The following is a 12547-nucleotide window of genomic DNA, read 5'->3' on the forward strand; positions in this document are numbered from 1 at the left end:
CTGCATTAGAAAGAAGAAAGTGGGCTGGGCGCAGTTGCTCACGCCTGTAATCCCAGCACTTTCAGTGGCCGAGGTGGGCAGATCACAAGGTCAGGAGTTCGAGACCAGCCTCACCAACATGGTGAAACCCCATCTCTACTAAAAAAATACAAAAATTAGCTGGGCATGGTCACGCGCACCTGTAATCCCAGCTACTTCGGAGTCTGAGGCAGGAGAATTGCTTGAACTGGGAGGCAGAGGTTGCAGTGAGCTGAGATCGCACCATTGCACCCCAGCCTGGGTGACAGAGCAAATCTCCGTCTCAAAAAAGAAGAAAGTGAAAGTTGGGTGGTGTGGCACCCCTATGCCTGAAGTCTTAGCTACTTGGATGACTGAGGCAGGGAAAGGACTGCTTAAGCCAAGGAGTTTGAGGCCAGTCTGAGCACCTTGGCAAGACCCATCTCAAAACAATAACAACAACAACAAGACAAAAAGAAAAATGAAAATTAGCCCAGAATAGCCAAACTTATTTCTAAGCTGAAAGGGAGAAATCACTTTACCTGACTTCAGTTATACTACAGAGCTATAATAACCAAAACAGTATGGTACTAGCACAAAAATAGACACATAGACCAGTGGAACAAGAGAGAGAGCCCAGAAACAAATCCACACACCTACAGTGAACTTATTTTTGACAAAGGTCCCAAGAGCATAAAATCTCTTCAATAAATAGTGCTGGGAATACTTGATATTCATATGCAAAAGAAAAACTAGACCCCTATCTCTCAGCACATACAAAAACTGAAATTAAAATGGATGAAAGGGCCGGGCGCGGTGGCTCAAGCCTGTAATCCCAGCACTTTGGGAGGCCGAGACGGGCGGATCATGAGGTCAGGAGATCGAGACCATCCTGGCTAACACGGTGAAACCCCGTCTCTACTAAAAAATACAAAAAACTAGCCGGGCGAAGTGGCGGGTGCCTGTAGTCCCAGCTACTGGGGAGGCTGAGGCAGGAGAATGGCGTGAACCCGAGAGGAGGAGCTTGCAGTGAGCTGAGATCCGGCCACTGTGCTCCAGCCTGGGTGACAGAGCAAGACTCCGTCTCAAAATAAAATAAAATAAAATAAAATAAAATAAAATAAAATAAAATAAAATAAAATGGATGAAAGGCTTAAATCTAAGATCTCAAAAGTGTGAAACTACTATAAGAGAACGTTGGGAAAATTCTCCCGGATATTGGTCTGGACAAAAATTTATGAGCAATACACCACAGGCACAGGCAGCCAAACAAATATAGATAAATGTGATCAAATCAAGTAAAAAAGCTTCGCACAGCAAAGTATACAATCAATAAACTGAAGAGACAGCCCACAGAATGGGAGAAAATATTTGCAAACTACACATCTAACAAAGTATTCATAACCAGAATATATAAATTCAAACCACTCTATAGGTAAAAGTCTAATAATCCGTTCGAAAAATGGGCGAAAGACTGAAGAGGTATTTCTTTTTTTTTTTTTTTTTTTTGAGACGGAGTCTCACGCTGTTGCCCAGGCTGGAGTGCAGTGGCACGATCTCGGCTCACTGCAAGCTCCGCCTCCCGGGTTCCCGCCATTCTCCTGCCTCAGCCTCCTGAGTAGCTGGGACTACAGGCGCCCGCCACCGCGCCCGGCTAATTTTTTGTATTTTTAGTAGAGACGGGGTTTCACTGTGGTCTCGATCTCCTGACCTTGTGATCTGCCCGCCTCGGCCTCCCAAAGTGCTGGGATTACAGGCTTGAGCCACCGCGCCCGGCCGAAGAGGTATTTCTTAAAAGAAGATGCTACAAATGGCAACAGGCAAAGGTACGCAACATCATTGATTATCAGAGGAATGCGAATCAAAACTACAATGAGATATCATCTCACCCCAGATAAAATGGTTTATACCCAAAAGACAAGCAGTAACAAGGCTGAGTGTGGTGGCTCACTCCTGTAATCCTGTCACTTTGGGAGTCTGAGGCAGGCGAATTGCCCGAGCCCAGGAGTTCGAGACCAGCCTTGGCAACACGGTGAAACCCTGTCTTTACCAAAAATACAAAAGTTAGCCAGTCTCATAACCCAGTCTCAAATAAATCAATTAATTAATATTTTTTAAGAAAAACAGTACATGAGAAAAATCACCTAGTTGTCTAAGTAGATTAAGGGAACATATTTGACAAAATTTGACATCCATTCATGATTTTTAAAAAAAGCTCTTAGAAACTAGAATAGAATTTGCTCAATCCATTACAGAGTGTTTGCAGAAAAACCTACAGCTAACCTAATACTTAATGGTGAAAGACTGAATGCTTCCTCCCTAAGATTGGGGAAAAGTTATAGATGTCCACTACTTCTATTCAACATTGTAGGGAAGTCTTAATATCTTACTCAGAGATAATACGACTTGCAGAAAATTCCCAAGGAATTTGTTTAAAAGTTGCTGGAACTTAATAAATGAGTTTAACAATACAATTTCTGTGTGTTTAAGCTCAACATGGCCGGGCGCGGTGGCTCAAGCCTGTAATCCCAGCACTTTGGGAGGCCGAGGCGGGTGGATCACGAGGTCAGGAGATCGAGACTATCCTGGCTAACATGGTGAAACCCCGTCTCTACTAAAAATACAAAAAACTAGCCGGGCGTGGTGGCGGGCGCCTGTAGTCTCAGCTACTTGGGAGGCTGAGGCGGGAGAATGGCGTGAACCCGGGAGGCGGAGCTTGCAGTGAGCCGAGATCACATGCCACTGCACTCCAGCCTGGGCGACAGAGCGAGACTCCGTCTCAAAAAAAAAAAAATAAATAAAATAAAAAAAAAATAAGCTCAACATATAAAAATCATTGTATTTCTATACACAGTGAACAATTAGAAACTGAAATGTAGCCAGGTGTGGTGGCTCACACCTTTAATACTAACACTTTGGGAGACAGAAGTGTGTGGATCGCTTGAGCCCAGAAGTTCCAGACCAGTCTAGGCGACATGGCAAAACCCCATCTCTACAAAAATTACAAAAATTAGCCGGGCATGGTGGCGCATGCTTGTACCCTCAGCTACTTGAAAGGCTGAGACAGGAGAATTGCTTGAACCCGGGAAGTGGAGGTTGCAGTGAACCGAGATCATGCCACTGCACTCCAGCCTGGGTGAAAGCAAGACCTTGTCTCAAAAAAAAAAATTAATTAATTGAAATATAAATAATACTATTTACAGTTGTATTAAAAGCCATTAAAGTCTTAATGATAAATTTAGAAAAACATGTACAGGATCTGTATAATAAAAAGTACAGTGGCCGGGCGCAGTGTCTCACAGTAATCCTAGCAGTTTGGGAGGCCGAGGCAGACAGATCATTTGAGGTCAGGAGTTCGAGACCAGCCTGGCCAAACGGTGAAACCCTGTCTCTAGTAAAAAAAAAAAAAAAAAAAAAAAAAGTACAGTGTAGGCCCAGTGGCTCATACCTGTAGTCCTGACAACATGGAGTACTGAGGCAGGAAGATTATTTGGGGCCAGGAGATTCAGACCAGTGTGGGTAACATAGTGAGACCCTGTCCCTTGGGGGGAAAAGAAAAAAGAAAAAAGAAAAAATAATACACGCACACACACACACATCTATGTACTCACACAAATTTAAATTAAAATTAAATCACAAAAAATTAAAATAAAAAAATACAAAGTCTTTTTGAGAAAAATTGAAGAATAGGAGAGATATGTCAGAGACATTTTTGAAAGACTCATTATTGTTGAGATGTCACCTTTCTCCAGATCACTCTATAGTCAGTGGACTCAATGCAGTTGCAACAGGATTTTAATATAAACTGGCGGACTGATTCTAAAATTTATATAGAGGCCAGGTGTGGTGGCTCACACTTATAATTGCAGCACTTTGGGAGGCCACGCAGGAGGATCACTTGAGCCCAGAAGTTAAAGACCAGCCTGGGCAACATAGACACCCCATCTCTTATTTTTTTTTAAATTATTAAAAAATGAAATTCAGACTGGGTGTAGTGGCTTATGCCTGTAATCTCAGCACTTTGGGTTGCCGAAGTGGGCAGATCACCTGAGGTCAGGAGTTCAAAACCAGCCTGGTCAACATGGCGAAACCCTGTCTCTACTAAAAATACAAAATTAGCCGAGCATGAATGTGTGTAATCCCAACTACTCAGGAGGCTGAGGCAGGAGAATTGCTTGAACCCGGGAGGTGGAGGTTGCAGTGAGCAGCAATCACGCCATTGCACTCCAGCCTGGGCAACAAGAGTGAAACTCCCTTAACTTTCAGTTGATTTTTGACAAATGTGACTATTTCAATGGGACAAGGATAGTCTTTTCAACAAATGGTGCCGTAACTACTGGATATCCTTATGGAATAACAAGATCACTGACCTTGTTTCATACCACATGAAAAATTTAAATCAAAAAAGATCATACACCCCTATGAAATTTTGGAAATAATAAAACTTTTAGAAGAATAGGAAAAAATCTTTAAGACCTTGAGAGGTGGTCAAAGATTTCTTAAATAGTATAGAAAGCAAGGACCATTTAAAAAAATTTGACTTTATCAAACTTTAAGACTTTTGTTCTTCAAAAAACATTATTTAAGGCTAGACTTATGCCTGGTGGCTCATGCCTGTAATCCCAACACTTTGGGAGGCTGAAGCCAGAGGATCATTGAAGCAATACTCCGTCTCTATGAAAACAAACAAACAAACAAAAAACACTTAGGGAGGATGTCTCCAGATAATCACTTGAGCCCAGGAGTTGGAAACCAGCCTGGACAACATAGTGAGACCCTGTCTCTAAAAAAAAAAAAAAGAAGTAGAAAAATTATCCAGGTGTCCTGTCTCATGCCTGTAGTCCCAGCTACGTGGGAGGCTGACGTGTGAGAATCCCTTGAGCCTAGGAGGTTGATGCTGCAGTGAGCTGTGATTCTGCTGTTGCACTCCAGCTTGGATAACAGAGCGAAACTCTGTCCCTTTAAAGAACAAACAAACAAGGCTGGTTGTGGTGGCTCATGTCTGTCATCCCAGCACTTCAGAAGGCTGAGGCAGGTGGATCACTTGAGGTCAGGTCAGGAGTTCAAAACCACCCTGGCCAACATGGTGAAACCCCATCTCTGCTAAAAATACAAAAATTAGCCAGCATGGTGGCAGGCACCTGTAATTTCAGCTCCTCAGGAGGTTAAGGCACAGGAATCCTGTGAACCCCGAGAGGCAGAGGTTGCAGTGAGCCAAGATCACACCACTGTACTCCAGCCTGAGTGACAGAGCGAGACTCCATCTCAGAAAACAAACAAACAGAAAATATTATTTAAGAAAATGAAAATGTAAGCCACAAAGTGAAAGAACCCAATTAACATAATTGGCAAAATATCTGATTATAATTTTCTCCAAAGAATGCATATGAATTGCCAATAAGCTCATGAAAATATGCTCAACATCAGGGAAATCCAAATTAAATTTATAAATGAGAACACGCCCACTAGAATGATTAAAATTTAAAAGACTGGATAATACCAAGTCTTGGTAAGGATGTATAGGATCTTTAACTCAGTCATTGATGATGGGACGATAAAATAGAACAATCACTTTGGAAAAATTTCTTGAACATACATTTACTTGATTTAGTAATTCTAGGCAGGTGCAGTGGCTCGTACCTGTAATCCCAGGACTTTGGGAGGCCAAGGCAGGCGGATCATTTGAGGTCAGAATTCGAGACCAGCCTGGCCAACATGGTGAAATCCTGTCTCTACTAAAAATACAAAAATTAGCCAGGCATGGTGGCAGGTGCCTGTAGTCCCAGATACTCGGGAGGCTGAGGCAGGAGAATCACTTGAACCCGGAAGGCAGAGGTTGCAGTGAGCCAAGATCACGCCACTGCACTCCAGCCTGAGTGACAGAGCGAGACTCCATCTCAAAAAAAAAAAAAAAGATTTAGTAATTCTAGTCTTAGGTATTGACCCAAGAGAAATGAAAATATGTTTAAACAAAGTGTCATGTGCACACATGTTCATAGGATATTTTTTCTTTATGGCTATAAACTGGAAACAACGCAGATTTCCAGGTGAATGTGTAAAGAAATTACGGTATATTCATTTAATTCAGTTGTAAAAAGAATTATGTGAATAGTAAAAAGGAACAGTAAAAAGAAATGCGGCAATGTGAATGATTCTCAGATTTATGCTGTGTGAATGAAGCTGTCTTTCCATTTATATGAACTTCTAGAAAAGCAAACTTAATATATAATAGGAAGCAGATCAGTTGTTTCTTCTCTGAGGCTGTGGATGATAGGCAATTTATTTTCTTGGAAAGGACACACAATAACTTTAGGGTGACAGAAATGTTCTATATATTGGTTATGATGGCTACATGGTAAATTTTTCAAAACTCAAAAATGTATGTATAAAAAACATGCATTGAACGTTATGTGGTACTTTACCACAATGAAGTTAATTTTGAAAATAGGCCGGGTGCAGTGGCTCAAGCCTGTAATCCCAGCACTTTGGGAGGCCGAGATGGGCGGATCGCGAGGTCAGGAGATTGAGACCATCCTGGCTAACACAGTGAAACCCCATCTCTACAAAAAAATACAAAAAACTAGCCGGGCGAGGTGGCGGGCTCCTGTAGTCTCAGCTACTCGGGAGGCTGAGGCAGGAGAATGGCGTAAACCTGGGAGGTGGAGCTTGCAGTGAGCTGAGATCCGGCCACTGCACCCCAGCCTGGGCGACAGAGCAAGACTCCATCTCAAAAAAAAAAAAAAAAAGAAAGAAAGAAAATAAGTGACATCTAAAATATAGTGTGCAACATTATGTCCTAGACTACCAAGAAACATAAATTGGCAGGCCAGAATTTGTGAAGATAGAAACAATTCAAAAATGAAGTGTGAGGTATTAATAGCTCTAGGTAAATGGCTCAGGAAGGAGGCTTCAAAAGTGTGTACCCATTTTAGGATTCTCTTTTGAACTAATATTCATGGATTAAATGCATTGGTAGCTCTGAGTAGTTGATGAAGGGATAGAGGAGATAAAAATAATTCCAAGATTTTGATCCCAGGATTCATTCTGTTGATGAATTATGTCCTGGTCATTGGAGATAAAAAGTGATTTTGAGGCCGGGCGTGGTGGCTCAAGCCTGTAATCCCAGCACTTTGGGAGGCCGAGACGGGTGGATCACGAGGTCAGGAGATGGAGACCATCCTGGCTAACACGGTGAAACCCCATCTCTACTAAAAAATACAAAAAACTAGCCGGGCGAGGTGGCGGGCTCCTGTAGTCTCAGCTACTCGGGAGGCTGAGGCAGGAGAATGGCGTAAACCTGGGAGGCGGAGCTTGCAGTGAGCTGAGATCCGGCCACTGCACTCCAGCCTGGGCGACAGAGAGAGACTCTGCCTCAAAAAAAAAAAAAAAGTGATTTTGATGAATACCGTCACCACGTTAATGGACCAAACATTGTTTGAGAGTTACATACATTAAACCACTAATTTGAAGTGTGATTAGTGTTAGGAAAGGAAAAAGTATTATGATAATCCTTAATAGGGGACCTAAATTAAGAATGAGGGGGATGCTTCCTGGTCAGGTAAATAATCTTTCAGGAAATTATGTCCTCTCTGTAAACTAAAAAATGAATAGTCATTAAGCAGATGAATTTGTGGAGAAAGATTGTTCCAGGTAGAGAGAAAGGCACACTCAAAGGCCTTGAATCAAGAAAAAGCATGATGAGTTTAAGAAACTGAAGTTTAGGCCGGGCGCGGTGGCTCAAGCCTGTAATCCCAGCACTTTGGGAGGCTGAGACGGGCGGATCACGAGGTCAGGAGATCGAGACCATCCTGGCCAACACGGTGAAACCCCGTCTCTACTAAAAAAAAAAAAAAAAACAACTGAAGTTTATGATTACTAGAATTAAGGTCTAAGATAATGAGATTGAGGCTGGAAGAAAAGGTAATAATAATTTTCAAGTTGTTTTATGTGGTAAGAGCCTTTTTAAGAGTTGTAAGCGAAGCTGAAACCTAATAAAATTTGTGGAGTTTTTTGTTTTTTGTTTTTAGATGGAGTCTTGCTCTTGTCGCCCAGGCTGGAGTGCAATAGCATGATCTCGGCTCACTGCAACCTCTGCCTCCCAGGTTCAAGCAATTCTCCTGCCTCAGCCTCACAAGTAGCTGGGATTACAGGCGCCTGCCACCAAACCTGGCTAATTTTTGTATTTTTAGTAGAGACGGGGCTTCACCATGTTGGCCAGGCTGGTTTCAAACTCCTGACCTGGTCCACTCACCTCAGCCTCCCAAAGTGCTGGGATTACAGGCGTGAGCCACCTTGCCGGGCCTTTGTGTTTTTTTTAAAGATCACTCAAGCTGCTATCTAAAGAATGAGTTGGAGGATGATGAAAATAGCAGCAGGAGGAACAATGTTTCAGTTGTCTGTTGCTGCATAACAAAGCACCTTGAACTTACTGGCATGAAACAATAATAGTCAGCTGTCATCTCCCAGTTTCTCAGGATTCCCTTCATTTGGTTGTAACTGCATGGTGGTGAGCTAAAGTCATCTCAAAGAATTCCTTATTTTGCCAGGCAGGTGGCTGTAATCCCAACACTTTGGGAAGCTGAGGTGGTTGGATCATTTGAGCTCAGGAGTTTGAGACCAGCCCAGGCAACATGGCAAAACTCCATGTCTACAAAAAATACAAAAAAGTAGCCGGGCATGGTGGTGCATGTCTGTAGTCCCAGCTACTCGGGAGGCTGAGGTGGGAGGTTCACTTGAGCCTGGGAGGTGGTGGTTGCAGTGAGCTGAGATTGTGCCACTAGGCTCCAACCTGGTTAACATAGTGAGACCCTGTCTCAAAAAAAAGGCCGGGCGCAGTGACTTACGCCTGTAATCCCAGCACTTTCAGAGGCCGAAGCAGGCGGATCATGAGGTCAGGAGATGGAGACCATTCTGGCTAACACGGTGAAACCCCATCTCTACTAAAAAAATACAAAAAAAAGTTAGCAGGGCGTGATGGTGTGATGGTGTAGTCCCAGCTACTCGGGAGGCTGAGGCAGGAGAATGGCGTGAAGCCGGGAGGCGGAGCTTGCAATGAGCCGAGTTCGTGCCACTGCACGCCAGCCTGGGTGACAGAGCGAGACTCGTCTCAAAAAAAAAAAAAAAAAAAAAAAGGATTCTTTATTCCAATATCCAGTGGTTGATACTGGTTGTTGGCTATGACCTCAGCAGGATCTTTTGGCCAGTATGTCAACTCATTGCTTGGGTTTCCTTACGGTTTGGAAGTTTGAATCCAAGAGCTTGTGGCGAGGCTGAGGTGGGGTCAGAGGGTGGGGGTAGAGAGAGAGAGAGAGAGAGAGACCTTGTCTAACCTAACACTGGAAATCATCACATTCTTCCACTGAATTTGTTTGCTAAGGCAAGTCTTCAGTGACAGCAGAGAGGGACTAGACTACAACTTGAGAGGGAAAGCATCAAGTGATTAATGGACATACTTTAATAGCCCCACAAGGAATTACGCTATTGCTTCACGGCAGGGAGATAACATTATCTTAGTCTTGGTGGCTGCAGTAGAAGAAAGGAAAGTGGACAGGTTTAAGAGTTTAAACTAACAGAAGACAGAATTTTATGATTTGTGGGGAGGGTGAAGGAGCAAGAATAAATGATGTGGCCTGAGCTTGGATAACCAACGTCCTGCCACATGATTGATGGTCAGTATACATAATGTTGAATAGTTAGCTTTATGGTATCATTAACTGATGTTGGGAATCTGGAGGGAAGAGCAAGTTTGAAGGGAGCGAAAATGAAATGAGATGTGAATATGAGTTTGAGAAACCTGTGAAACATGCAAAAGTAGACAGAAGAAAGGTCTATTCAGAAAATAGAAACTCAGTAGTCATCAATATAGATGATAGTTAAAAGAATTGCTAAAGAGAATAGAGAGTGAGACAGGAAAAAAGCATAGACTGGAGAGTTTTTAAAAGCTATAGCATTTAAAGGTTGGAGAAAAGGAAGGGGTTATTTTTCGTTTTGGTAATTTTCAGATAAAACTGAAGATTGGTATGAATATTTAGAAGTCACTTACATACTGATGATAATTGAGACTATGAGAATAAACATGTTCCCACTGGGAAAGTAAGTATAAAAGGTAAATAACAAGTACTCTGTATTGAGGACCTCCACAGTTAAATTTAATGGAGTTGCAAGTAATTGAAAGTTAATCAAAGTATATTATAGAAATAGCATACGCAGGATTTTAAAGAATTGTGATATCAAATATAGCTGAGGGTCTGAAATTTTTTACTTTTTAAAAATTTTATTATTTTTCTAGAGACAGAGTCTTGCTCTATCATCCAGGCTAGAATGCAGTGGCGTGATCATAGCTCACCGCAGCCTCAAACTCCTTGGCTCAAGCAATCCACCCACTTCAGCCTCCTGAGTAGATAGGACTACGGGTACAGGAAACCACACTGGGCTAATTTTTATTTTTTGTTGAGACAGGGTCTCAGGCTAGTTGCCCAGGCTAGTCTCGAACTCCTGGCTTCAAGTAATCCTTCCACCTCAGCCTCCCAAAATGCTGAGAGTACAGGTGTGAGCCACCATTCCTGGCCTGAAAATGTTTAAATATCAAATTGAGACAAGGGTCTATAGGCCAGAGTTGATGATAAAATAAAAAAAAAGGTCTTAAAAATTTAGACAAGGCTATTGGATATTATTTGAAGAAAGTTATTGGTAATTTGAGAAAAAGTTCATAGTTTGATGATACTGGGATCTAGAATGCCTGAGGCTAATAAAGGATTGTCTAGTATAGTTATCACATTTAGAAGTCATATAGATAAGAAATCCATTAATTAACTTTGGAGAAGTGTGACCCATGAATAATAGTAGTAAACTAGGCAGCATGGGAAGTGACTTATTTTGAACTGATTTTTAAATTATTAGTATTTTTTGAGACAGAGTCTCGCTCTGTCGTCCAGATTAGAGTGCAGTGACTCACTGCAGCCTCGATCTCCCAGGCTCAAGCAATCTTCCCAACTTAGCCTCATAAATAGCTGGAATTATAGGTGTGAGCCAGCATGCCTGGCTAATTTTTTTCTATTGTTTGCAGAGACAGCTTCTTGCTGTGTTCCCTAGGTTGATCTCAAATTCCTTAGTTCAGGAATTCCTCCTGCCTTGGCTTCCCAGAATACTGGGATTACAGACATGAGCCACCATGCCCAACCTTTATCCAACATTTAACTTTTAAGTCCCTTAGCTTAACTGTTCCTTAATATTTTTAAATTTATTTTTTATTTTTGACCTTCATTTTTGAAGAATTAAATGTTTTTTCTTTCTACTCCTTACTTCAAAGTGAGAGTTGTTCTTTTTTAATTTACCTATTATTAGAGAAATATAGGCCAATTTTGGTTTTATCTTGTTGTAATAACCTTTTTCAGGAAAGTAAACCATCAATTTACCTATGATGTGTAATCTTGCTACGGAAAATAGAGCAGTACTCCCTTTTACCTGTGTAAAAACTTATTTAAATAGCTAGCTGTGTCCAATTTTGCCTATGTGTGATTTATTGTCTCTTTCAGTAAACGGAGTTCCCTCTCGAAGTCCAAGATTAGTTGCTTCTGGGGATGACTCTGTGGATAGTCTGCTGCAGCGGATGGTACAAAATGAGGACCAAGAGCCCATGGAGAAAAGGATTGATGCTGTGATTGCAACTGCCTCTGCACCACCTTCTTCCAGTCCAGGCCGTAGCCACAGCAAGGACCGAACCCTGGGAAAACCAGACAGCCTTTTAGTGCCTGCAGTTGCAAGTGACTCTTGCAATAATAGCATCTCACTCCTCTCTGAAAAGTTGACAAGCAGCTGTTCCCCCCATCATATCAAGAGAAGTGTGGTGGAAGCTATGCAACGCCAAGCTCGGAAAATGTGCAATTACAACAAAATCTTGGCCACAAAGAAAAACCTAGACCATGTCAATAAAATTTTAAAAGCCAAAAAACTTCAAAGGCAGGCCAGGACAGGGAATAACTTTGTGAAACGTAGGCCAGGTCGACCTCGGAAATGTCCCCTTCAGGCTGTCGTATCAATGCAAGCATTCCAGGCTGCTCAATTTGTCAACCCAGAATTGAACAGAGGCGAGGAAGGAGCAGCGTTGCACCTCAGTCCTGATACAGTTACAGATGTAATTGAGGCTGTTGTTCAGAGTGTAAACCTGAACCCAGAACATAAAAAGGGGTTGAAGAGAAAAGGTTGGCTATTGGAGGAACAGACCAGAAAAAAGCAGAAGCCATTACCAGAGGAAGAAGAGCAAGAGAATAATAAAAGGTAATTCCTCATTTAACATATTATCTGAGTAGAGGAAACTAGCTTGGAACAACTATAATGTAACTCTATAGCTGAATTACTAATTTCATCTTATAACCTTTCACTTTTTACTAAATGAGACCATTTCTTTTCAAAAATTGTTCTTATATATTGCTTTTACAAGTTATAATTAAGAACCAAAAAGGCTAGGTGCAGTGGCTCACACCTGTAATCCCAGCGCTTTGAGAGGCTGAGGTGGATGGATCACTTGAGGTGAGGAGTTCAAGACCAGCCT

At 42.0% G+C, this 12547-nt stretch overlaps 1 protein-coding gene and 1 long non-coding RNA gene across 9 annotated transcripts in view; both read left to right on the forward strand.

Moving 5' to 3' along the window:
- The window catches only part of ASH1L (ASH1 like histone lysine methyltransferase), a 231212-nt gene that overhangs the window by 120561 nt on the left and 98104 nt on the right, over positions 1–12547 (forward strand). For all 8 annotated transcript variants that reach the window (XM_028828155.2, XM_077942335.1, XM_077942333.1 and 5 more), the window contains one exon: positions 11532–12273. In XM_028828155.2, coding sequence (XP_028683988.1) covers positions 11532–12273 — 742 coding nt within the window. The remainder of the gene's footprint in view (positions 1–11531; positions 12274–12547) is intronic.
- On the forward strand, positions 2822–3654 carry LOC144330971 (uncharacterized). Its single transcript, XR_013397723.1, has 2 exons — positions 2822–2950; positions 3349–3654. It is a non-coding gene; the product is annotated as an uncharacterized LOC144330971 (long non-coding RNA).

The sequence above is a fragment of the Macaca mulatta genome, chromosome 1 (assembly GCF_049350105.2).
Source record: "Macaca mulatta isolate MMU2019108-1 chromosome 1, T2T-MMU8v2.0, whole genome shotgun sequence".
Classification (NCBI taxonomy): domain Eukaryota; kingdom Metazoa; phylum Chordata; class Mammalia; order Primates; family Cercopithecidae; genus Macaca; species Macaca mulatta.